Here is a 27,811-nt window from a genome sequence, read left to right on the forward strand (position 1 = left end):
CATCCCTGCCATCTGCTGTAACCAGCAGCAGAGGTGGGCCACCACATGCTTAATGCAGTGACTTGAGTGAGGTACATTAGTTTTCCACTTCCTTTTTTCCTGCTGCTTCAGGACGGTCCTTGCAAACTGGGGAGGAACAGAGAAAGGGCTTTACAGGGAGTAAGGGTGCATGTTGAACCTCACAGTTTTTCTCCCTCCTTAGTTCTGTTTCTTAGATTGTGTTGAGCAGAACTGGAGGACAAAATAAAGGTATTTTTGCTCTTCATCAATTCAAAAACAGATAAAATATAAAAATAAAAAAATAAAAGCAGATAACATATCTTGCTTGAATTGTATTAGGAATCCTCCAGCCAGATATTGTAAGGGCAGTAGAATGTTGAATAAATTGACTGAAGTGGGATCAAATTCTGCTTACCATAACCATTTGTAGCTTTCTCTAACTTACAGCGGTGTTTTATCATTTTTTAATTATTATTTTGGAATAAGGAAAGGCTACCCAGTGATTGCAGACGATGTGTTGAGATTAAGGTGAAACGAAGACAGTATTTTGTCTCAGGCAGGGTGTCCTCAGCACCAAATTTCTATCCCTTGCATTGATGTTACAGTGCTCCCTAGAAATAGCTGGAAATGGAAATGGCAGGGGGCTCCTCCTTTGAAGGCAAAAGCAAGGCTGATTCTTCAAACATAATGGGGAAGTCAGGTGAGAGCCTGTCGATATTGACATGTGGGCTGCCCTGCAGTGGGACACTTAACATTGTTAAGAATTCCAGAAAAGTAAACTCTGCAAAGTGTAGTTTTCCTCTGCAGTCCTCAGCTTCAGATGTTTGCATCTTTTGGTTACTGGGCCATGTGCTTAGATTTTTCTCCTCAAGATACCGAAAGCTTTTGTTCCCAGGAAGGTCAGAACATCTGTAATAGTAGGAGTAGGGCCGTTAGTCTAGCTTTCAGGCATACTCATGAGGTACAAATTTGAACATGCTCTGTTCACCAATTGTGAATTGTCTGAGTAGTATGTCAAATGATGATATTTTCCATGGTTAAGTCTTTTGTTTTTAATGATGTTCTGAAACAGATTGTACTCTGAAATAGAGTCAGATTAAAAGTTCCATGACATTTTTGAACACTCCTAGCAGATTTTTTTATTAAACACTTTGCATTGGTGAGGCAAGACTTTGTATTTTCTTGGCATGGAATCGTGGAATCGTAGAATGGCTTGGGTTGGAAGGGACCCCATCATCAAGTTCGAGCTCCTCTGCTACAGGCAGTGCCAGCAACCTCCAGATCTGGTACTAGACCAGGCTGCCCAGAGCCCCACCCAACCTGGTCTTCAACACCTGCAGAATGGAGCATCTGCAGTGTCCTTGGGCAGCCTGTTCCAGCACCTCACCACTCTCTCTGTAATTAACTTTGCCCTGACGTCTAATGAGAACCTTCCCTCCGTGAGCTTGAAACCATTCCCCCTAGTCCTGTCACTATCTATCTGAGTTAAAAGTTGATTCCTCTCTTTTGTATAATCCCCTTTTAAATACTGAAAGGCTGCAATGAAGTCTCCTCGCAGCCTTCTTTTCTCCAGGCTGAACAAGCCCAGCTCCCTCAGTCTGTCTTCATGGGGAGGTGCTCCAGTCCCCTGGTCATCTTTGTGGCTCTGCTCTGGACGCTCTCCAGCAGCCCTGTGTTGTCTTTCTTGTCTTTCTCGTACTGGGGGCTCCAGACCTGGACACAGGGACATCACCTCCCTGTCCCTGCTGGCCACTGCTCTTCTGACGGGAGTCCAGGATGCCATTGGCCCTCCAAGCTGCAGGAGCACATCGCTGGCTTGTGTTCCATTTTCCATCCGCCAGGACCTGCAGGTCATTCTCTACAGAGCTGCTCTCAAGGAGTTCTTCTCCCAGCCGGCACACATATCTGGGATTCCTCCGACCCAAGTGCAGAACCCTGCACTTTGCTGTGTTGAACCTCTCTAGGTTCACATGGGCCCACCTTTTGAGTTTGGTGATGTCCTTCCGGCTGGAATCCCTTCCTTCTGATGTGTCAGCCGCACTGATGTATCAGCTTGGTGTCACTGGCAAACTTGCTGAGGGTGCCCTCGAGGCCATGGTCAGTGTAATTGGTGAAGATGCTGAAGAGTATGATGACGGCTGTGATTTGGTTGTTTGTTTTCTAAGAAATAGATTGAAATATAAAGAAGTGCATCAAGTGCCCAGAAATGTTGATTTTGAGTTTTTTAGAAAGTGTATCCATTTCAATTGTTTATAAATAGCTTAGACAGACTGAATACATCTTCTGCAGCTTTTTCAAGTTAAAGCATGCCTTACAAGCATTCGATCTTTATTCTTCTAGAACTTGGATAGTTCCTTGGCTTGGGTTGGCACGTTATTTGTTTAATGTTGCACCATCGTACGATGGAACTATATAGTGCCTGATGTGATGAGCATTGCTTCAGCGGGAGACTCACAAAATGTCCATTTTGTATGTCATTGAATGTTTTAATTCATTAACGTGTAGCAGTTGTTTGAAACATAGAGTTCCAGGTCATGTTGGCAGTCACCTCCAGCAGTTCAGTGGCGCTGCTTTTTTAAGCATTTGAGTTTGCCGTAGGTCACAGTTGCAGGGCAGTTGACTGTGATATTTCAGGGCTGTGCTCTAGAGATCACACAGCTGAAATTGCCCAGGGAATATTGAGCTGTCCTGTCACTGCTTCTGGGATATGGTTGTCCTTTACACTTTTCCATTTTACCTTGTCAATACACGGCAGAAATGGGCTTCAGTTATATTTATGCCATCAGCTGTACCATAAAAATATACATTTCATGGATCATGAGCAAGAAAAGGAAGAAAAGAAGCCAGTGTTTAGAACCGAGAAGATTTTTATTTTCAGAGAACGGTCACTTCAAGCAAGCGTATTATTTGCACGTGGAGCTGTATCTGTGCTGTTTGATGAAAGTCCCGAGTGCAAAATCAAAGAAGGTTTTGTATTTCTGCCTGAATGCTTATCATTTTAAGCTCGTGTTACCAACTTCTTTATTTCCTTGTCTGTAATTGTATATTCTGGTAGGTTTCGTTTCATCACCTTTATGATGTGTGTCGGAAAATGCAATACATAAGCTTGCTTTGCCCCATCTGTAGCTCTTGAGTGAGATTCTGACTGAGCTTTGTGAGCTGTACCAAAAACTGCCCATCTCTCATATTACAGAGCAGCCGGAATTTTCAAATCCTGTGTCGTGCCATTTGAGAACAAAAAATGGGATGGTAGGTTTTCAGAGATCAGGCAGCATTATGAACATGTGATCAGGGGCGTTTGTGTGCACAGAACGCCACTGAATGCGTTGTAGCAAAACTTTGCACTAAACCACACAAAGTATAAATGGAAATAGAGGGGAGGGTGCCAGAGTCCAGTATTCTCTGACCAGAATCTTTTAGAAATTGCATGTCTGGAGGGTGATGTTCACAATTCAATGCACTTCTTACATGTTTAAATAAACACAAGTACACCGATGCTTATATTGTAATAAACAGGCAAGACTGTAGTGGATATAAAATAGGGTTCATACGTTTCTGTAAACAGCCTGCTTTTGTGCTTGCATAAAATTGTGTAGAAACGAGAGCTTTTGAGGTAAGATGGCTGTTGCATTTTTTTTAGTAATGGTGTGCATCTATTTTCTTGACTGAAAGAATTCTTCATTTCATTTCTTGTGGTAGATAAATATGTTTTTGCCTATTTGATTCCTTTTTGGTCATTGCTTTCACATGTGTTGACCTTCTTGTCCTGTTGGACAGTCTAGACTCATTGTCGTCACATAGTGGTTTTTTTTGTGAGAGTTTATTTTTTTCTGTGTTGGATCAAGAGATCCACTTTATAATCTGTTCAGGACGTTGGCTGTGAACTGTTTTCCACGGTGCTCATCCTGTTTGAAAAGTTTAGACTGGTATGTTGTACAAAGAGTACTCCACGTGGTATCTAACTAATTGTTACAAACGACAAAGTTTTTGTTTTGTGTTCTGTGCCTACTAAGGGGCAGCCCACTGTGAGCTATAAACATCTGACATTAGTGTTGGTGATAGCCACTCTGCCTGGCCTGTCATTGTTTGCTGAAAGAGAAAAAAGGGCTGTGTGCCACGTGGCTATTTCAGTTCTCTCTTTCTCCGGTCTCATATTCTGAAATAATTCAGGACCACTGAAACAGGATTTTGTTTCCACTCCAGGGTCTTGGGGGTATTTTTTTGGTTGTTTTCAGTAGATCTTTGTTCAGATGTTTCCCTGTTTGTGTTACAGCAGTGTAGAAGATCTGCATGTCAGTGTCCCCCCTTTTGCTTATTATAGGAATGTGAGGAGAACATAGGCTGTGGGAACATTCATGGCTCAAGGAAAGATGCAACAATACTTCCTAACAGCTCTTCTCAGGAATTGCAGAGGAGGTTCTGGTACTGCCCAGAACAGACAGATAAACCAATTTGCTAACCTTATTTTTTATCATAGCAGTAGCTGGAGACACCACTTACATACTATTTACTGCTGTGTGTACTGGGTGTGCTGCAGCTGAGGAGTGTCAGAAGCAGCCTTTCTCTCTGTGTGGTGACTCCACATTGGCTGGTTTGCCATTTCTGTTACACTGGATTTCTCCAGGTTTCTTCCTTTTTTTTTTTTTTTTTTTCCTCCTCTAAGTACACAGAAGCTGACCAGGATCAAGTTAGGAAAGGATCATTTTGGATAGCAAAAAAATTTCTCTGTAATTAGTAAAGCAATTCTTTTGTTGCTTTGAATGAAGACGCAAATACATCCTGCCTGCTGGATACCCTTGTGTGGCAGGGTCTATCAGTCCAGGCCAGGCAGCAGTGTTGTATTAAGCTAGATAGAATTTCTGCTGGTCTTTACCTGGTTTTGCACGGGCCACGAAGAAGAGCTGAGCTGATCCTGGTGTGTGAAGGGAACAAAAGCAGATCCATATGAAGTCAGCTTCATTAATTCTACTGCTTAGTAAATGAGTAATTTTTCATTGAAATTTTTAAGTTGATGATGTCATTTTTATATTATGGCTCCATGCGTATGAACATTATAAGTCTGGTATTTAATTAAAACCATAGCTGGAAATCATCTAATAATGGTGTATAAAAGGGAATTATCCTTACTTGACTACATACCATTATTTTATTCAATTTAGAGAATTGTAGCCATTTTTTTCATGTATGATTTAAAAGCTGTGATAAAGGATGCAAGATTTGATGTATAAACTGGTGGGCTTCATTACAACATTTCTTCTCTGTTAAGTGAAAATGGTAAAATATTGACTTTTAAATTTACCATCTTTCCTGAAAATTGCAAGTCAGTTATGAACAGATTGGTACACTTTGGCTGGTTCTTGTTTCTCCTCTCTGTAAAAGCAGTGCATTTTTTCCTGTGGTAGGAAGGATGGCCTTACTCCAAAGGCCAAGAATACTTGTAAGATTCAGGGAGTTTCTGAGCTTATTAAGATATTTCAGCACAGCATATTTGAAAGAAGATACATAGTAGGCTACTACTCTTTTTTTCACTTGGAAAATGAGTCTGCCTTAAGAACCTTAAACATACTATGGCATGAAATTGCATATGTGTATGTATTACACTGAAATAAGTAACAGCATGCAAAATGTTTTGTGGCTGTTGTAATAAAAATGTTTTAGACAGCTGACAAATAAAGATGTCCAGTGCATCTAGTCACATAGTTATTCTGCAGTCTCAACAGCAGAACCTACATCTGAAGTCTTTGTACAGAGAAGTTTCATGTCCTTGTGCCAGAAGTGGCCTTTTCTGTAACACTGGAAATATTGTATATGAAGTTGTGTCTAAGTGAATCTAGTCTCCTTTCTGTATTACTTTCTGTATTACAACTACTTTCACATTTCAGTACATGAAAAAATGTGATTTTACTGTTTTTTCCTATTGTTAAGGCAGATTTCAGAGTAGGAGAATCATTAGCTGATTGACTAGAAATGGAAGAAGAAAAATTATGTAACTCTGTAAAATGTCAGACTACATGAAAACCTGAAAGTAACTGAAAATCTAGCAGCACTGTTTGTGTTTCAGCCCAAGTCTTGGCAGCAGAGCAACATTTGCCAGGTTACTCGGGCCAGTGTGAAGGATCTTTGTAGTTTTCATATCCAGTATAACTGAAGAGTTGCTTCTGTACTACTACAAAGAATGACTTCAGTAATACTGGCTAGTTTCCTCATGGAATTTTCTGTTGTACATGTCAGTATGAATCACTGAATTCTACTTGCTACCTATGCTGTGGTATGAAAGGGATACCGAGGAAAACAAGAGACTGTAAATGAGTTCTAAGTTTGGATTTTTTTTAGAAGATTTATTCTTGATTTCTAAGTTATGTAGCTAGGGTAACTCAATTATGTTGTTTATCCTATCTGTGTTTCCATATGTGATTGGTTAAATACAGAGTCACAAAATCATAGAATCAGTCCACCATGGTCACTGCAGACATGGATAAGTGATGCTTCTTACTAAACACAGAATCGTAGAATATCCCAAATTGGAAGAGACTTGCAGGGATGATTGAGTCCAACCCCTGTCTCTACACAGCACCACCCTAAATTCAGACTCTATGTCTGAGAACATTGTCAGAATGCTCTCCAAACTTCACACTTCGAGTTGTGCCTACTGCCCTGGGGAGCTGTTCCATGCCCATCACTCTCTGCTAAATAACCTTTACCTGTCACCCCCCTGACTCTCCCGTGATGCTGCTCCATGCTGTTCCCTTGGGTCCTGTCTCTATCACAGCAGCACAGGTATCAGCACAGATAGGTATCTTCCATCAAAATAATATCTTGCAGAGAGAATAACAGTTCACATTCTCAGGGTGTAGCTTCGTAAGTTAGAAGCATTGAAGCTCACTGATATGAAATAGTAAAAAATAACAGTAAAGCAGTTCAAAATGGAGTAGGCAGTAGTTGCAAAATAAAATTGAGTCCTATGCATGGAGTTATTCACTACACTGATAACCTTTATCTGTGAATGCATCAAAACATGACACACCTTTTATAACACAAATCTGAGCTGACATCTAATGTTAGGTGTTACAAAACAATGCTTGAGCTGATTGCTTTTAAGTTAATATTGGAATTTATGCACACATAAGCAGTTGTATTACTTTTCATTACACTTGTTCTTATAATGTTTTTCTGAAGGAGCAGGTGGATTTTCTGAAGAAGACAGTTCAGTGATAAAAAGGTGTTGAAGTATGTGAACTACTTTTTGACTACCATTATTCTAAAGCTCCTGTTAACTACTCAGAAATCCAAAGATGTTGTGACTACTGTATAATATCGTATCTTCTTTGAAATTCTTCTGCTATAATGCTTGTTACTAGATTAATTTTTTTCTCTATCCTCTGTCTTCCAGCTTCATTTAGCAGCCCTGGCATCATTAAAGGGAGACATTGTGGAGCTTAATAAACGTCTGCAACAAACAGAAAGAGAACGTGACCTGTTGGAGAAGAAACTGGCAAAAGCACAGGTGAGCAACAGTTAAAATTCTGAAGATGGTCAGTGGTTTTCTATTGTCCTTGTTCTTCAGAGAGGTGTATGATATGTGGAGAAAGGATGAAAGTTCTTAACACGTGAGTGAAAAGAATTGTAATACTGTACAAAGCATGATTGCCAAGTGTTTTAACTTTTACATGCTGATAATATTCTTTTTTTTGAAGTACCAAGAAATAATTGGATTGATTTTGTTTGAAGCCAACAGCCTCTTTTAATAGTGAACACTTTAAATTACTTTAGAAAATAAAAACTGTAATGATCAGTGGATTAGGTAGCTGATCAGAGTCTTTTAGTCTTGAGTGAGATTCACACAGCACAAATTAACACTGATGAAAATTGATTACCAATCCTCAGCACTTCGACGTTAATGCGAGAAATGATTAGTGATCTCAGTCTCGCCTCTAGTAAGCCAGTTTATGTATCTCTGTTATAGAAAACACAATCAGTGGAAAGCCAAAGGATTAAGTGAGCTTTGATGCTTTCTTGGCTCTTAATGGTTTGTTTTTCAGATCAAGATATATGTAGAGAGTCAAATGCAAACAGGGAAATAACTATTGTATCTAATATTTCTCCTATGAACAAAACCTCTGTTTTCAAGTACTGTTACTCTGGCAATTACCTTTTATAAGTACTTTGCCATTTAAAACAACTGCAAAGTATGTATTAATTTACACCTTCAGAGAGCCAGACAAAGCATTTTGTCTTGTAAAATATCACATCTTATGTGTTATCCAGATACGTTGCGGAATCTTCATCTTTGAAAGTACTTAAAAGCCGTCTGGACCTGTTCTGCTATAAGTTACCTTCCTTCAGTGGATAGGGTTAAAGAATTGACCTCAAGAGATCAAGGCCAGCTATTCTGCAATTCTGCGAGTTTACAGTCTTTGGTTATCAGGGCATTTTGATAGAGGTGTATTATTTAAACTCAAGCCAGATGTAGAAATATTTAAATAATCTACATTTTAAGGCTTTTACTTCAGTCCTTCTAACATTCTTTTATATTTTTTCAGCTATTTTGAGGTTTGTAAACAGTAGTCTTATTCCAGCCCATCAATGCAGCATAGTGGAGTAAAAACATTGTCCCTTTCATTCCCTTTGATCTATGAGCCAGAGACACACACATTATTTATAGCTATAATCCTGAGATCATTTTTGAACTTACAGTGCTCTCTGAAGGCAGGTCCTCTTTCTGAGGTACAGCTTGATGTTTGGCTGCATTTGGCAATCATTAAACTGTCCACTATACCCAAAAAGTCTTCATGATTCTGTGTGATTATGTTGTTGTGGTTGTTATTTTTAACTCTTCCGAGTGATTTTACTGTGATAAATACAGATTTTTTTGTTAGTATTCTACATTTATTTCCTGGTCTTTATTAAAAAATACATGTCATATCTCAGCCAATGAAGAGTACCTTGTACATGCTCTCATACAATGATATATCCCCACTGATGATGACTGTGCTCTGTTAGCATGATGTTTTTCTTTTTTTTTTGTTTTAATTGGTTACCAGGTGTGCATGCATACAGTGCTGGTTTTCTCATATTGGTGGTTTTTTTCCGTGATCTTGGGCTTTGTAGTTGTAAATAGAACCATAGTGATGACCGTTGCCTGAACTATGAATAACGTAAAATCAGAATATCTGTTCTTTTGGAATATCTGAAGCCTAATGTGCTTCTGCTATACATTTCTCCACGCTGAAATAAACACTCCAGTGTGCATATTCTAAAGAAAAACTATAAAGCTGTGGGTGTGGGACTGAAGAGGAATTTTAATAGGAGCAGAGAAACTTTGGGGGAAGAGACTGACTGAGTCTCACTAGTTGTACTGGGGTGATTGTTTGTATAATGTACGTTTCTGGCTTAATGCTATAGTTGTGGCTGATGAGAAGCTTTGGTGCGATTGTTTTTTGGAAGAAAAAAAAAATACATTCTAATTAACAATTTCTATGTAGTCTTAATATTATGGAAGTTTTTTTTCTAAAATCCCCCCCAGGTGAATAGAAACTTTCTGAGGTGTAAAGGAAAGTCTAAAATGATCATTTTTTAAACACTCATTTTTAAACATTTTAATACTCTTTTTTTAAAGTCTAAAAAGATGCACAGCTTATATATTCAATTAGTTAGTTACATTTAAATGCTGAAACAGATTCTGATGACTTTGCCTTCCCTTTTCTTCTTACTCTGACTGCATTGCTTTCTTTTTCAAGCAGATGTTCCCCATAGCATTATTATTATTTTTTTTCAACTTTTCCTCCCAATCTACAGAGATTTATCCAAATGCATATCACATTACATATGTCATTTTTCTCTGACAGCATCTGGCTAATGCATTTCTTCCTCACTAATATGAATTAGAGTTTCAGAAGGTATACATTAAATAAGAAGTGTTTGAGGTTCTGCATAACCATTTTCAGATGCTAGTGGGTCAGCATTAAATCTCATTTTTTGACTATACTTACAAAAGCAGCACATGCTTTTTTTTTTTTTTTTTTGCTGGCACACTATATGCTCTCTGGAAAAAAAGCATTCCTTTGACCACATTTTTGGTAACACCTTTCCTATCATTTCATGAAGCATATAAAACTTTGGAAGAAGGTATTTGGTGAAGAAAAGTGATTTGGGGAGCTGACAGATAGTTGGGTAGCTCAGCTTGATAAGATTTTTATAGAAGGATGTAACCGATTGCTGATTGTTGTGTTATGGTAGAGTTCGTTTCCAGAAGTCCAGTCTGTAGAGTCCCTGTTAAAGCATTTGTGTACATGCTAGTATTATTTCTATAAGACATTAGATCTCCTTGTCTCTTTGTATGAGTGTAAAATTTGGCACTGAACTGACCTTATGAATGAAAGTTACTGTAAAGTAGTGGTCAGTTATTTCTGGTGTGGTCTTCCAGAATCTTGTTTTGTTTGTGAGAATAAAAGTAGTGCTTTTTACTAATCCTCTATGGTTAGGTATCCTGGCTCTAATAATAATAAATAATAAATGTCTGAAGGGAAAGCACAAATAACAGTAGTGCTGTGTTTAGATCTGCATCCAGCACAGTGCAGATAGCACTGCAGTGTCTGAGCTGATACTGAGCGGTACTTGCACAGAGCCAAGGACTCTTCTGTCTCTGCCCACTCAGTGAGTACATGGTGATGTGCAGGAGGCCAGGAGAGGACACATCCAGGCAGATGACCCAAACTGGACAGGGAGACATTTTATGCTGAGTAGTGCTGTTCTCAGCAGTGTACAGGTAGGGGAATCAGAGCGAGGCAAGCTGCCTTTTTGTTGGCAGCTGGGTGAGCAGCAGTTTGCCCATGGGAGGTGGTGGGTGACGGACTTCACATGTGTTTGGTTTTATTGTCTTTTCTCTTCTTTCACTTCTCTTTCACTTACTAAACAGTTTTTAATGTGATCCACAAGTTTTCTTGCTTATGCTTTTCTCCACTCCTCCTGGGAGTAAAAGGAAGGAAAGTTTGTGGTGTTTAGCTATCTACTGTGGTTAAGCTACAACAGTTACACAGAAGCATGGAATTAGTAACACGCTGAAAGTTTCAGCAAATATATCAAGAGTAGACAGTTTACTTTCTACATCTTATCTTTTCATCACCTTTCACAAGGTAGTTCTGTTCTCTTCTGTCTTTATACTTAGTCCAGGTAATTATGGAATTTTGTAAGAACTGTAGGCGTGGAGAAACAAATACTGCGCTGCAACATTCTGATTCCTTTGTCAATATGTTCCATTACTGCATTTATAAATTCTTGCCATCCTTTCAGTTATTCAGAATAGAGGGAGGGACAGCAGAATTTCAATATAAAAGTATAACCAACATTACTTGGCATATAAGAACATTTGCACTTAATGGGAGATTTCAGTTTCTCGTTTAAGAAAGTTACTTGAAGTAGAGATGCTCAGGTGAACAGAGTCAACAGATCAGCACTGAAGTTTAGTTGTTTTGTGATGTCTTTATTTCACATGGACTAGCCCTGTTCACTTATATCTTTTTGCACATCAAGTGAACAATGAATGTACGATATTAATTAATTTTCACTATGCTCAATTACTTGTTCAACAGATTCTAATGTTGTGTCTAACACAGTTGATGAATTGTGGTTTCCCTGAATAATGCCATAGACAGTGTTTGCAGCTCTGCAGGTCTTGAGAAACTGAGAAATCTGTTAGCCTAGCACTGCTGCTGGTGGTTTTTTGTTTTTTCCTGAACACTACAAATTTAACACAGAATCTGCACCGTTCTTATCTCTTGAGTTTGGAATTTGTGTACATCACAGTCAGTAACATCACATGTTGCAACAATATATTTGGATTAAAATACTTTCCCTTAACATCCTCCTTCTTCGTACTTTTTTTTTTTTTTTTTTTTTTCCCCCCTCTGATAGTTGTTTCCTAGCATCAGGAGGTCGGAAAAGGGTGTTTCCAGGCATTGTTCATTTATTCTGTAATCGAAATAACCTTTCAGATCTGTACGAAAAATCAGCCAAGGGTCGCTTGCATAGAAAACTGCAAGAAACTTTTCTCCTGACCTCTGTAATCACTTGTCTTTTGCAGTCTCTCAGTGGATTATCCCTGTATTTGCTTTTTCAGAGAATTAGAGCCCTTAATGTTTTGATGAGAACTTAAGTACTAGGCAGGAAGAGGGGATGAGGAAGAAGAGTGTAAAGTATTTATCTTCAAAAGCTTGTGACTGAAATGCAAATAAATCATAGTTTAAAGAGATAGGAACTGGGGGCAGGTCATTGTTCTGAGACTCAAAGGACAGGGAAAATAAAGACAGTGATGAACAGGCTGAATATCAAAGGAAAGAAAAAAACTGCTTAGCAGTGGGTACCAAGAGATGCATTTTTCAAGTTTTGAGGTAAATGTGCAATAACAAAGAGTAGTCTGTATAAGCAGGATTTTACATTGCTGCATTTTGGGATTCATATTAAGTTATATTTTCACTGTGTAAATAAATAGTATTTTTCAGTTGAGACTTGTCATGACTGACTAGAATTTCTGGACTCTGAATCATCCTCTAAATTTCAGTGTTCCTTCTTAGCATCAGGTCCTGTCTACCCGAGGTTTCTTGCTGCCTTGTGAAATCACTTTCACCCAAGATAATCCAAGAGCCCTTTTAAAAAAGTCAAACTTAACTGCCATCATATAGCTAGACTGCTATGGCTCACAGTGTTTGTCTATTGCTAAATTATGATTGTCCTTGAAAATGGTGGCTGTTAGATGATTAGAAAAAACAGAAGACAACTGTGGTAATGTGGCTGAGGTCCATTATCAAGGGTCTGTATATCTTTGGTCAAGATAAACAAATTCTGCTTTTCAGTTGAGAGCTTAGAAAGATAAAAATTGTTGAGATAAGCATTTTATTTACTGTCTGAAAATAATTACTGCACACTCCATCTGAAGCATCCTTTGGTTTAAAACTGAAAAAACAGTGCACAAAATTCACTGTTTTGGAAAGCACTTAACTGTTAATTCTTTGGATATCAATGTGTACCAGAGGAAATTTGGAATTATAAAGGAAAAAAACTCCATATTGTACTTAAATATTTATGTTAAGTACTTTTTTTTCCCTGTTACTTCCGCACTTTTAAAGCAGTGCTAGTACTTCAGCTAGATACAATGGTAGTGTTCAGAAATAATAGTAACGAGTTCCTAATTGATCCTGCAATACTCATTATAATATATATAGTTAGGCACTTATTTGAACAGAAAGTTTTAAAAGCCAGTTGAACACTTCCTGTCTTCTAAAATTTGACTAATTGCTGTACTCTCCAGCAGTAGGGTGTATTTGCTTTGTCTCAATGTAGCTGAAATCGCTTTTGACTCCAGTTTGAGGAAGGAACTACCATTTTATTTAGTCCGTGGAAAGGTTCTGTAAACTTCTGAGCTATTGTCTTGCAGTGTACACATTCCTGAAAGTCAAAAAGCATTGAGATAAATTCTACTAACAACTGTAAGATAAAAATGTTATTGAAGCTCAGCATAAATTGTAATTTTGAAGTAGTGTTTTATGTAAATATTCTCAAACTCTAATGTGAACAGCCCAAAAAATGTAAGAGCAAACTGTAAAAATTCTGGCGTGCCTGTTAGTGTGGGCATAAGTTTTGTATTTATGAAAGAGTTGAAGGAATTACTTTCATATAGATCATGTACATGATTTGAAAAAATTAGATTTGGGGACTTCATACGTTTTTATGAATTGTAGCCATTAGAATTGCTATTGGAATCTTATGTTTCACCTTTTCTATTAAATTGTTTTGGTTTTTTGTTTTTTAATACTATCAGTTTGTGAGATTTTTTCTTGTTCCAAGTATAGTATATAATTTTCTGTAGTTTCAGGGAAGCTTGACTGTTTCATGTGGAAGGTCCAAAGCAAAAGGTTAGAAGTCTTTCACTTTCCAGCTACTACAAAGCAAAACTTCAATCAACATGTGCTGTTGAGAGGCTGTAATTCCAGTAGAGCATCTGCTGGTGTGAAGAGTGAGCCAGAGAGGCTGGAAGTAGTACACGGTCAGAAAGAAAAAGTGGGATTTCATGATACTTATACAGTAACTGTCAGAAGTATAGCAACTTAATTGTTGAAATAGTACACATTTTATAATAGAGGATTTGAAAAGGAAAATGTGCAGTATTACAAAAGACTAATAAAAACAAATACTGGAAAGGAAGTTACAACCCTGAAGCATGGTTACTCTTCTTTGTAACAGTGTGATTTGTACCTTATGACCTATTCAGATTCAGACAGTGCTGAGAAAGTCCTGAAGATTTTATATGCATCACAAATCTCGCACATTCTTTCAGTCATACGGTCTTAAAGTAGGTTTTCAAAGTTTCTAAAAATTTGCTAGTTACTTCCTCTTTGTAGTTGTCATATTTTACTTCTGTGCTTTCTTTCTTGTAGTTTTGATCTGATGGGTATGAAGACCTCGTAAAGGGGTCATCTTCTCTTTGTATCTGTTCTCTGTGGAGCTGTTTGTAAGACGCATTCCGTTTTTTGCTTCTCTGATTCAGTGTGAGCAATCCCACCTAATGAGAGAGCACGAAGATGTGCAGGAGCAAACAACGCTACGCTATGAGGAGCGAATCACTGAGCTGCACAGTATCATTGCTGAATTGAATAAGAAGATTGATCGATTACAGGGAACAACAATAAGGTATGGAAAATCTCTGACTATTCTGTGCCATGCAAAACTTGATGCAGAGCGTGGTGTGAATTACGCTGTAAGTATAAGTTGGTCATGACTCCTAGGTAGCTATGCTTGCTACAGCTGGTACTTAATAGCTGCTCTTAGTTAAGGTAGTAGAGTATCATTGAAAGCACAGAAGTGCTGCATTCTCAATGGCAAAGTCATGTTCTGTTCAGCTTAGTGGGCATTGCAGAGCAGTGCATTATGCTAAATTTTTTATTTTTTATCTTAGTGTACATGCAAAGAGAAGAAATAAGTGATAGCTATAGTCATAAGGGAAGGTATAGCCAATCAATCTGCACCTCAGCTTTTCACTTTCTTCTGTGTCATTCTGTATGACCTAAGATGAATGAATCACTTCTAATGGGAAATACAGATCAATTGGATTTCAGTATGCTTTGCATCTACCTGTAGTTGTGACAAAACCAATTGTATAACTGTTGTAAAATAAGCTTTACATTTGACTGCAGATGGACACTTTTTTTCTCACTTGATATAGTACAAGAAAAGAGCGTGTTAAAGGTTTAGCTTTTGGGGATGCAGGTGACTCACACAAATGTATGGATTTTCTACGGAATATCCAGTTACAGTTGATGCCTTTGTAAATAAAGTTTACTGGATGTGTATAGCAAATTTTCAATCAATTGCTGGCTGAACAGGTTTTTATATTTGCTTCATTTCTTTTCGCTGTGGACATTTCTCTTAGCATAAGTCATTACAACTGCTCACTTAACCTTTCATTAAAAAATTATTGCATGCAAAAAAAAACCAAGATGCATTGTACTATAAGAGAAAGTATCATCATGAAAATATAACTTTACAAGAGAAGTAGTGGAATTATATGGTGTTAATATTATATGAGAAGATAAATGCTGTAAACTTCACGATGGTTATAACTGGTGATGATCATGGTGAGATATTTTCAGGGATTTTCTGAACTGATAGTCTATTTCTGAAGAAAATCCCGTTGACTCCCTTATTCGTTTGTGCTTGCTACCTCTGCATGTAGAATTTCTTTTCATCTCATTTCAAGTCATCTTTCTTTTTAGCATAAGACTGCCCATCCCATTCCCCTCTTCCTCTGGTGAAATTTTATGAACTGCAAAGGCCAATTAAAGAATGGAATCTGAAGTGTGAGAGCTGAATATATATTTTTGCTTCAGTAGCAGAAAAACACTGAAAATTGAGAGAAATTGTACATATAAGAGAGACTTCTTTGGTGGAATCTCTGTGGCAAGTTAAATGTCAAATATATATCAGGATTTCCTGATGACCCTGCTGCTATTTAAGACAGTCAGGTCTACCCATTTCAAACCAGGTCGGTAAGAAAGAGATGACCCAGTCTGAAGCTGAAGGAATGCCCCTCTGTAGCTTCTTTCATCTTTTTTTTTGTGTATTGAAATAAAGCACAGTTTTGTTGAACATCAGAACTACTTGTGTTCAGGCCAGTAGGTCAATCAAATGGACAAAGATCAATCAAATAACAACTTGCATTTTTAAAAAAGCAAGTCACTTCAGATTTTACATTGGACTAGATGATCTTTGTGGTCTTTCCCAACCTTAATGATTCTATGATTTTAAACACAGATGTTAAGACTGGATAGATACTGTGTTTAAATGTATCTATAAAAAAAGTAGTTATGGCATGAGCAAGGAAGTGAGACATTAGAACTGATTTTGATACAAAGTGCATGTATGTTGCTTCACATGAAAAGTGCAGTTGTTGCTCTTTTGGGGTGCAAACTTTTGAAGGCATTAGAGTAATACTATGGCAACAAATGCTGAACCATTTGCTGTGCCCCACCTCTTTGGTTTTATCATATGAGAGCTCCTTTTTGATCCACCTGTTTTGATCCACTCTTATTTTACTAGTAAGAATAAAAATGTTTATTAAGTCAGTGTTGTTTTTTAAATTTCCTTAATGAATGGAATGCCCTGTTTTCTGTGGCTATCCAATTAGTTAGTGTTTAGGTAGTAGAAGAGAAATATTTTTGCTAAAAATGTAGTGCATAAGTAGAATTGGAGAGATTTCTTTGTTTGTAACAATGACTGAAAGAAATAAAAATAATGCTTTTTGCTGCCACTTTCTGTAAATTCAGCGTGGGATTTTCTTTGCGTCACTCTTCAGAGGCTGTTCCATCCCACAGAGCAGGGGTTGTGTAATTGCTGTCACTGCTGGGACACATGTGACTCACCACACTCCACCCTTGGCCATCATGAGTATGAACTGGAGCAATGTGGCTGTTCCCAGGCCTTAATATTTAACACTGTCGTGCTAAATCAGATTACCGGAGGCATTTGAGTTTTTCATATGACTGTAGGACAACTCCACGTAGTATCAAGAGAAAGCTTTTCTTGTGATAACACAACATTTTGGCTTTCTAGAAGCAGTTTCTTGATGTTACTTCAACTGCAGAATAGATAAATGTTTCCCTAATGCTAACACAAATCGTTCGATATTTTCATGTGTTGTTTTTAGGCTGTAAATATAAACTTGGGTAAACTGCTTCTTTATGACATCTTTAGAGTCCTTTTCAATAAACAGAAATATCCTGGAAACAGAAGAAAATAGGGTTTCATGGAGAGTTTTCATCTATCCAGCTGACAATGTGTTATTTTTAAATTTTTAACTGTTCATTTGAATGTGAGTAGTGTCCTCAGAAGGCATGTAGAACATAAGCAGAAAATAGCGTGTAAGTTCAAATTAGGTATTGCAGCAGCCTGAGGAATTCTGGAAGACTGTGTAAACTGGTGATAGTCTCCATTCCTAGATATTCTCTATCTCTCACTCTCTTTCTTCCTACCCCCCACTCCCTCCTTCTGATTTTTTTTTTCTCCTTGTGTAACTGGGGGTTTTGAACAGCTTAGAACATAACAGCTGTTGATAACATGGCTTAATAAGGCCAGGTCTAGAAGAAAGCTTAATTTGCATGTTGATGTCTGTACCTCTTCCCAAGTATATTTGATGTGCTGATCTTAGTAGCAATTACCTTGTATGGGTTTTTTTGTGTGTTATCTTTTTTTTTTTTCCCCCAGAAATTTTCAGGATTGTTCTAGGTTTGCTAGCCATTTTGTGGTATAACACATTCCATGTGTGTGATCACATGAAGTTAGCTGCTGCTCTTGTATTACATTCTTCCTGCATTCCTAACAAAAATGAGATCACCATGGTTGTGGGAGCAAGCCAACATTCATTTGAAGTTTTCTCATCATCTTATGCTGGTCTGGACAGCTCAGCTGGTTTGAAAGCCTAGCCTTGCCAAAAAAAAAAAAAAAAAAAAAAAAAGGGAGATGCACAGCTGTAATTTATTGCATATTAAAGCTGAAAGAGACCTGCCTGTACTGATACTGTGCAATTAGAAGAGCCTCTTGCTTGCCTGGTTCTTTATGTCTGACACTACAGAATTTGTCCACCACCTGCTATGGCAGATTGGTTACGTGATGGTTGATGATTTGGAGCAAAAGAATTCTAAATAACTGTCATGAGGGTGCTTTTTTTCAGTTGAGCTGTCTGGAGACCTAAACTTTGGCTCTGTTTTTTTCTTGGAAAAATATAACTGGGTGGCAATACCTTGGTATTGTTGTCTGGTAGGAAGAAAATAGGAAGGGGTGGCTAGTATGTTATTTTTAATATTAAGCCTCAGTTTTTGGACAAACAGAACAAGGCTGTTGAGTGGAAGAATATATGGTGTTTGTGCATGATCTTGCAGAGCCTTTACCCCTCTACTGAATGATGCTAGCTTGAAATTCCTGATAGAGTGTCAGCAGGATGCATGTAGCAGTGTTACTCCATGCTTTTTCTATTTCAGCTTGTCAAAGGAGAATGTTTTTACATTCGTTGGTTCTCTTTGACCAAATGCAAGTTGTGTACTTCTTTTTTTTTCCTCTCAAATTATGTACAACTTACAAGACAGCAGAGCCAATCAAATGAGGCTTTCCAATTGTAGAGTTGTATTTGAAATGTTTGGACATTGAAACAATTCTGAAGCGTGGAAAGGATTTACAAATTATGCTGTAGTATGCTAACATGGAGTTATGTTTACATTAAAAGTGAATACTCCTGATTTCACAGATCTTGAGTACCACCTTCTGTTCACTCAAACTTTTTTTTTTTTTTTTTCTTAATCACACGTTTGGCTGGGAAAATCATTGGTAATGGTTCTGATCTGACTTTGTCTAGTGACTGGAGTTTTCTTCAGGTGTCAGCTTGAAAGGAAAAAAAAAGTGCGGAGATGATATAGTTTTCAGTTCTAAGCCAGTGACTCTTAAAAATTATGAATAGTCTGTATGAAACAGACATATACTTTTTTTGTTTGTTGGAGCCTGTTGAAGATTATTCGAAATAATCTTAGAAAAGTTGGTAACTCATTGCTAACAAATGACTTGTTCAGACTTAAGGCTTTTAGCCTGAAATAAAACATGTTCAGAAAAAAAGATTTTCGTGGAGTTAATGAAGAAGTAGAATGAATAGACCACAGCATCACAAGAAATAACAAGAAATGAAATGGCACTCATAATCATATGTACCCAGTGACCTAGAGGTCTGATTACAGCTTTTAATTCTAGATTCCATTTAGTTTGTAGGTGAAAGCTACTTGAATTCAATTCAAATAGCAAAACTGTTGTGATGGTGTTGGGCTCAGCAAACAATATCTCAGACCCACCTGCATTGAGGTGACTCCCATACTATCTGTAGTTTAATGCTCTTTGTTTATAAATGAACTATTTTAGATAGACCTCAAATGTGTATAGAAAGAGAGCAGCTAATCTTTGGGTTGCAGTGCTGATATATGTGCAGAATTTTGTTTGAGAGTCCTAGAATGAATAACAAATATTTGTTCAATAAAATGGTTGTTTAAAAACTGCTGACATCTGAAGTGTGGAACTATCCAGTGTTTGCAGGTGTGACAGGAATGCACCTTACCGACGCTATACAAGAACTCTGCAGTGGTGCAAAATGATGCTGAATATTGATTTTTTTTCTTCTTTTTTGAGCATTTGATACTTGATAAAGATTTTCTCAACATCTGTCCTTTAATTGCATCTGTCCTTTAATTGCAGTCCTTGATTGCATCTAATGTGAGGAAAGTAGGAAGTGCATACATATCTGTAAGAGATGCTTTTTTTATTCCACAACTGATCCCAGGCTAATCTGTACTTAGAAAAGCTTGATATGGACTTAATTGCCTCCAGCTAACCATTATGTTCTGGAAGTGGAGCATCTTCAAACCAGAGAAAACAAATACCTTCTTTCTCCAGCCCGGACCTAGATGATGGCAGTGGGAAAAGAAGGAACAAGATGGCTGTGGTTCTTCTGTGTTATGTTTGGTGTTGTGGAAGTTCAGTGAGTCGCCATAAGGTGTGAAAAACCTTGTTCTTCCAGTGCCATTGAGGAACTGCTCTCCCATTTTGGAGAAAGGGAAATCTCAAATGGTATCTTCTGTTATTGCCAACTGGAAAACTGTCATTTTCAGCCTCACGTTGGTTCAGTAGGTCCTGATAACCTTGTGTGCAGTGTTCTTTCTGTTCTTTTGTGAGCATTCATGGGACGCACCTGTTGCAGACTTTGTGATATTCCAGAGTTGCCACCGTCACTGAAATGCTGATACTCAACTCTGTACAGAGTTCTCTGTAATTCTCAGATTCACACGGATGAGCTGTGGAGACACTCTTCATTTTGTGAAGTGACAGCTGTGCATAGCTGTCTGGAATGTGGCTTGTCTTTCATATCGCTGCTGCCAGTGCTGAAAGACACCACCCACTGCCTGACTGTGCTCACGTCCACTGGTTGATCTCCATAGGCATTCAGAAAGAATCAATGAATGTCAATGGGTGCCATTTTTTCTACATGGAGGAATTCAGTGATGTAATGGAATATTGGTGGGAAGGTTTAATCTTTTCTGACATACTACCATCAGCCTCTAATGTCATGGGCCCACATAATAAAATCAGAGGATTACTTCTGTGGCAGTCTTCCCAGTTCTCTCACTTTCTTAAATGTATTGCATAGTATCTTTCAAACTTTTATTTGATCTAAATCTCAGTTTTAACCAGATGAGCTGCATATTTTGAAATGCTTCTGATAAGATCTGGATTTCTTTGCACTGAAGCAAATGCAAGGAGTAGAAGAGCATTATCATTTCTGTAAAATTACATTTCAGTACATTAGGAAACCCTGCTTAAGTTGAGCAGACTTGATTCATAAATTGTTACTTCTGCTGCTTTGAGAACAGACTTTTTTCTGTTAGCGTTTTATGTATTCACAGGCCTTCGTCTCTGCTGTTTCTGCCTGGCAAATCCAGACAACCCTCCAGGCTAAATCCTGCAATATTTCTGCACGAAACACTCACCACCATGTATCTTACACACTGCAGACTTACAGTACAGATGACCCTCCCATATGCAGATTCCAGATAGCTCTTTGCTATTTCTTACTTGTTCGAAATCCTGACAATTCTGTTCTCATGGTGTGTTACTTTATTCACAATCCTGCTGAAACTGTAACAGAATAAATCTCTGTGTTTGATTTGAAGATTTAAAAAAATGTCTGTTTTCTTACTTGTCAGATGGACTCTGTACCTGGTTAAACTGGTGTTTTTCGCATATTTAAAATATGTATGTTAACGTCAAAAGAATTGCTGTGGAAATGTTTTTTAATCCAATCAGCAAGTGGATCAAAAGAGAAAATATTTGCAAATGTTCTCAGACAAAGCTATTGTTCATTTACTTATCTTCTTTCCCAGTGCTTTGAACTCTTCATGTAGAGACAGAAGGGAAAAGCCTTCATTTTTTAAGGTTGATGGATTTAGTTAAAGTCTTCTGTGTCCCAAATAATTTTGGTAGAACTGTCTTGACAGATAACTTAAAACCTAGCTAATTGAGGATTTTTATTCTCCATTAACTTGAGCAGTTTTGTACTCATTCTCTTCCTTTTGAGAAGAGAAACTGAAAACCTACTTCTCCCCAGGAGAATTTGATACACATACACAGATATGTATGTGTATGCCTTGCTTTTCTCTCAGGCCAGTGGCATCCTTCAACAGAGGAGAAAATCAAATTCTGTTATTCCTAATCAACTATGCGATAAAAGCAACTTGTGCTCATTACACGTGGTCTGTTAAGGAGTTATTGTAGTGCAGCGTGACTCCTCCTTGCACATGTTCTTGCTTGCACTCATTTCCACTCCTTGTGTCACTGTATAGTAGTTTGGAGTAATAAGAATTGGAGTTTAAAGAAGTGGAAACCAGGTATAGGCTGCTCTAAATGTGTGCTGCGGGAACAGCCCAATTAAAGTTGCTTTGTGGCACAGATATAAAACTTTCTCTGATGACTGAACAAAATGCCATTAGAATTGTGTGGATTATTTCACAGAGTTGCATATTTATTTAGAGGTTTCGATTTTTGTCCTTGTTCTCTTGTCCAGGGAAGAAGATGAGTATTCAGAGCTGCGGTCAGAGCTCAGCCAGAGCCAGCATGAGGTTAATGAAGACTCACGCAGCATGGACCAGAATTCTGTTTCGGTACCCGAGAATCAGTCCACCATGGTCACTGCAGACATGGGTGAGCGATACTTCTTAGTAGACATGGAATCGTGGAGTATCATCTCAACCTCCTCTGGGCGGAACAAACACAGGGACAACACCTTATCTTACAGTCTGTTTGTCACCTTCATAGCCCTTCTTTGGATGCTCTCTGATAATTTTACGTCCTTCTTAATGAACACCCATTGCAGAAAGCAATCCTTTTTTGTAGGAGGAATCATAGCCTTAGAAATGCCAGTCAAAACATGGTGAAGAAGTAAACTGAGGCTGTGTTAATCAAAGAAAATGCTAGAATAAAATGAAGTCTAGCAGTGTACAAGATAACAGCGCTAACTTTAAGGATTGGTGCCTTTTTTTCCATATTGTCCTTCTGTGCATAGAATATCTCCTTCCTGTTTTTTTTTCTTTCGGTATTCCTTTGAAAGCAAATTCTTTGGGTGTGTAAGCACTGAAATACATATTGATATATATTTTACCCCCACGTGTTGGAGTAAAAAAATCATAATCTTGTAAACCGTATTTGGCCTTGCTTACTGCCCTTACAAAGTGACCCTCAGTGGCTGAATAAAAACTGTAACATGTTACAATAGAGTAACATAATTAGATATGCTGCTCTACTCTGCAAGATATACTGAGGAGCATTTGTATTTTAGCTCTTGCTAAATGTTTTGTGGAGTGGTAGTGTAGAAATAATACACAGCAGAAAAAAAGCTTGTCACTGTTTTTAAGAAGGTATAAGAACTCTTGGTGCTCTTCTGTTGTGTGATACATCACTTGGGTACCATATGATCACTAGTTTCTGCAAACTCTTGACTAGTAAGTCAGCAGTGTCAACCAGCACATTTGAGAGGCAGCTTACAGGTGAGTACTTTTTTCTGTCTTCTGTAGGGTCTGTTTCTCAGCTGTAGCCAGATGTGAGCATCATAATGTCATTAAATATACCAGGCAGAAGACTCAGAAAAATCTGTGAGGGTAATCAAATCAGAATAGTAGACCCTGAATGGCAAAAAATAACCAAAAAATGGCACCATGTAACATTTAAAATTAAAAATGTAATTTTAGCTGTAATCTCGAATTTTAAAATTATAAATTTTAAAATTGTGTTTTTCAGAAAAATGTTTTTAAACTAAGAATGAATATTGTGAATGCATAGGGAGAATGTTGTCTGTCAGACTGGAGGAAGCTCGTGATTGCAGTTAATGTGTGTATGGTATTTAACGTTGTCAATTGTTGAGGGAAAAATGACGGATTGTAAGGGTATACCATTCAGAAGAGGAATGCTCTTCTGCATCAGATATGTCTTGGGGTAAAGTTTGTACTTTTACCACGTCACTCAGTACTGCAATGTAGTATTCTGTTTTGTTTTAGATAACTGTAGTGACTTGAATTCAGAACTACAGAGAGTGCTGACTGGTCTGGAGAATGTTGTCTGTGGAAGGAAGAAGAGCAGTTGCAGTTTATCAGTGGCAGAAGTGGACAGACATATTGAACAGCTCACGACTGCCAGTGAACATTGTGATTTAGCCATTAAGGTAACAGTAATATTAGGCTGTAAGCGTGGTGTATTTATTGCATGTGTGACAAGTGTTAATATTCTGTAGAAATGATACCTCACATCAGAAGTCAAAGTACCTCACAGAAGTCAATTCTACTTCATTTTATGTGGTGGACAGGTACACCTGTTATACATTAGATTTTCCAAGGAGTAGAAGAAGATACTTGTAGACTTCTCAAAACAGAAGTGCATTTGCATTATCCTCATTTCAGAGATAAGAGAAACAAGAACTCTCAGCAGTTAATTTACTTTCTGAAGGTTATGCAGAAAGCTGTTATTTGCCCAAGGTCACACAGCTAGCCAGTGACTGGTAATTGACAGCACAATGTAGAATATGCACTGAAACTTGAAGATAAGGTGCTGTAAATGATATGTAGGTTGTGTCTTCGATATATTAAAGTACAAATCTATTTTATAAAACAAAGCATGTTATGGTATATTAATTCTGAGAAACAAGTAATTCAATTCATACTCATGTTTCTTGGTTTTGTTATGCATTCAAAGTAATAATAAAAAGAAATGCCTGATCTGACATGCAATGGGATTGTAATTCAGAACCTGAAAGCAATGGAGTAGTAGGTTGTCGTGTATGGAGAAAGAGGTGAACACGTTTATTGTGTCAGGTGGAGAAGCATCAGTGATCCAGTTATACAAAAACAAATCTATCAACACTTTGCTTTTGAGGGAAACCTGTGACCACTCTAAGCTGCTGAGTCAGGCCTTTGGCATGCTGCTGGGAAAGGTCTCCTCAGCTCTTGATGGTACTTGAAGAATTTAATTGCTTGTAAAGAAATCAATGTTGAGTAGAAGCTTGGAGAATGGGTATGTATGAGACATTCTGACTCCTATGTATCTTGAGAATGGTTTTAAAGCAGCTTATTTGAGTTTCTTGGATTAGGGTCAAAACTTTGAATGTTGTTGAGCATTTTCTGGAGTTCTCAGAAGTATGTACTCATGAAGAGAGAGATTGTGGATCTTGAAAAACAGGCAGAGATTGGTCTGAGAGACACAGAAGTCTCTCTTCCATTATTTACTGTTGATTCTAATATAAAATAATAATAAATGCTGTGAAGCTTGTATCATTATGAGTAACTGTTGGCAGCTTCTTCCTGTTACAAAGCAGAATTTTTCTCTCTTCACATGATCTCTACATACTGCTTAGCCATTGTTGGACCATGTGGGGAAACATATTTCCCCACTGCCTTTTCAGTAGAGCCTGGAATCGTTTGTGTTAGGCAAGTGTAGCATGCAAAGGATATTAACCTTTCAAAAGGTAAGAATCTCTCTGTCATTCCCTGATTGTGATTTTGGGAAATATGGCACTGACATTCTTAATTCAGCAGTACCTACATGTTGAGGTCCCTCACCTGCAATTCCACCCATGGTTGCAGATTGTTTTTTCTCCTTTCCTATGTCCTCAACAGTTACAAATCTATCCTTTAAGAAAATTTCCTTAGAATCAGCTGGTCAATGCTTCAGATGTTTTGAAAAGTAAATAACAATCAAATCCGGGAACAAGTACCTACTAATTAGCAAACTCTGGTGATTGAAAAAGTTTTAAATATTTCCTAATGGTAACTACTTAAAACATGGTAGCTACATTGAGTTGAACCAAAAGTCCATCCTGCCTGGTGGCAGATGTCAATGGAAAAACTGTTTCAAGCAGGACATGCATAGCATGTCCTTCTTACTTCAGAGATGTTTCCAGCAAGATAAGTTTAGGAACGTCTTCAGCAAAAAGTTGTTTTTGTGTTTTGTCTTGTTATAATTTTCTTCTGTGTTTGTACCTGATGTTTTTAAAACCTGTCTGAATGTTTGGACTCCATAAATGCTGTCAGGAATAAGTTCTACCTTCAAGTTATACCCTGTGAAAAAGTGCTGCTTTTTGCATCTTTTAAACCTGATATTGCTGATGTTATTTGTTAGCATACCTGTAACACAGAACACATGTTGTAAGAAAAGCAAGGCAAAGAGTGTTGCCTATGTCAGAGACAACACTAGAATTACTGTACGACTTTCTGCCCTGTGCTCAGAGCATTGCATCTAACTTAATTTGTGAAATCAGTCTGTTAATTCAATCTGTTAAATTACACCTGAATTTATTTCTTTTGCAGCAGCATGCCTGTTAAAGCTTATCTGTTATACTGCTTTGAAGAAAAATAAACAATATGATATTTGGGCAGATATATCCATGTGCAACATACATGGTTTACTTATGTGGAAGATGAAGCATGTTCATTGTCAAACCATAGAATTCTGGCAATAATTTAATCAGTAAAAGGATATTGTCACATCAAAATGAGGGAGCACAGGAGCAAGCAGAAGTGTCCCTCTGTTTTACGAAGGAGGAGCCTTCAGTATCACTGCTAGACCTGTGCTAATGCTATCACTTCATGAAGTTTGCTTGAGACATGTAGGTCTAAAGTAATATAAGGGAAGATTGTAAATTGTTTTGTCTTACAGAGATAATGCAACACACTGCTCTTTAAGAAGTTAAATGAAAGTTACTAACAAATATGTAAGCAGTTACAGTTCAGATACTCTGTCAGTTGAGTTTTATATTTATTAGTCTAAATGCATTGTGGTTTTATGGAGGAGAGTTGAAATGGAATTTAAAATGATAGACTGAATCTGATTGGAAAAACCTTGACCCTACTTTTTCTACGGAGGCTTGTAGTCTGATCTTCAACTTGTTGTTGAAAAGTTTACTTCCTTTTTCATTCCACTGAGGTACCTTGCTGTGCCCAGAAAGTAGTTAATATATTGATAACCATAAATAACCACTTTTTTATTATGAACAAATAATGTTATTTGTTGGTAGTAATGGTCACTGGTACCACAGTGTACCTCTTCTGGAAACAGTGGGAAGATTTCTTGCAGAAAAAAAAAAATTTTGTTTTCAACTTGACTTGTCCTTTTCATCTGTGCTGTAACTGAGCTTTTTATTCCCTCCCAGGTTAAGAATGTAAACTTCTAGTCATTTTTGTTATACGAAAAGGATTTGATTTTTGTATATAAAACAACTAGACTATTTTTACCTTGGTATATGAGTAACTAATCTTACAAATTAAACGTGAAAGCTCTTTGGCTAAAACATTCTCTTGGGAAGTCCAGTGAAGTGAAACTTCTCTGTTAGTAGTTCTGTAGTACAGTTATTTATATTCCATACCTATCACTAGCATATTAACGTAGACTGATTTAAAAGAGATTCAAACTCCTATGAGGAAGATTTTTCTTTTTTTTCTCAAACATCTTGGATAAGTAAATACATTTAACACAGGCAAAGTATATGTTTGTTAGTTGCATAGCAGCGTAAGAGCTCCTTAGAAGAAATCTGACACTTGGTGTTGCACCATATTTTAAGACTTAAATGACCAGTTGGGCTGTTGATTCACTGCAGTATTCCTTTGCTAGTAGTGTGTGCATGTGGTTCAGTTTCAGCCAGTGGAAGATGTTCCATCTACTTTGTGCTGAGTGGAGCCTATAGGTTATAGCTCTGAATAAGGGAGGGGTTGGGGTGGAAGTACTAGAATGAATTATGTTCCACAGAAAAATGGCCTTTTTAGATAGTAGAAGGGCTGTAAAATCTTCTAATTTATTTCTCTGTTCCCTGTGGGGAAGAATATACTCAGGGTTGTGGAGAGGCAAGAATCTTTTCTTTTTTTATTCTTTCTCTCACCCTTTTTGTGGGATTGGCCTAGTGTTAAGAAAGGCCCCGTGTCCGTGCACCACAGCCCATGTTCAAGCTGCTGCTTCCTGAGTGCTACCCAGGCAGGGATACAACAAGTGTGTTGCTTCCCTTTGGTAGGTAGTCATTAATTTGTTTCTTTTTTATTTATTTATTTTTAATTTTTATTTTTTTTTTTTTTTAGATGAATTTACAAGGACAGCTGTCACTTCTGGGTATTACAAAAATAGTAGAACAAATTTGCACTTAAAACATCCTTTTGCTTATGAAATATTTTAATAAAATGGTTATCCCTCATAACAAGCAAAAGAG

At 37.6% G+C, this 27,811-nt stretch overlaps 1 protein-coding gene across 4 annotated transcripts in view; it reads left to right on the top strand.

The window, feature by feature from the left end:
• Positions 1 to 27,811, top strand: part of MCC (MCC regulator of WNT signaling pathway) — a 199,187-nt gene that overhangs the window by 123,482 nt on the left and 47,894 nt on the right. For all 4 annotated transcript variants that reach the window (XM_052700982.1, XM_052700981.1, XM_052700983.1 and 1 more), the window contains 4 exons: positions 7,391 to 7,504; positions 14,540 to 14,682; positions 22,139 to 22,275; positions 23,625 to 23,788. In XM_052700982.1, the coding sequence (XP_052556942.1) occupies positions 7,391 to 7,504; positions 14,540 to 14,682; positions 22,139 to 22,275; positions 23,625 to 23,788 (558 nt within the window). The remainder of the gene's footprint in view (positions 1 to 7,390; positions 7,505 to 14,539; positions 14,683 to 22,138; positions 22,276 to 23,624; positions 23,789 to 27,811) is intronic.

Source organism: Tympanuchus pallidicinctus, unplaced genomic scaffold (assembly GCF_026119805.1).
Source record: "Tympanuchus pallidicinctus isolate F22 unplaced genomic scaffold, pur_lepc_1.0 scaffold4, whole genome shotgun sequence".
Taxonomy (NCBI): Eukaryota; Metazoa; Chordata; class Aves; order Galliformes; family Phasianidae; genus Tympanuchus; species Tympanuchus pallidicinctus.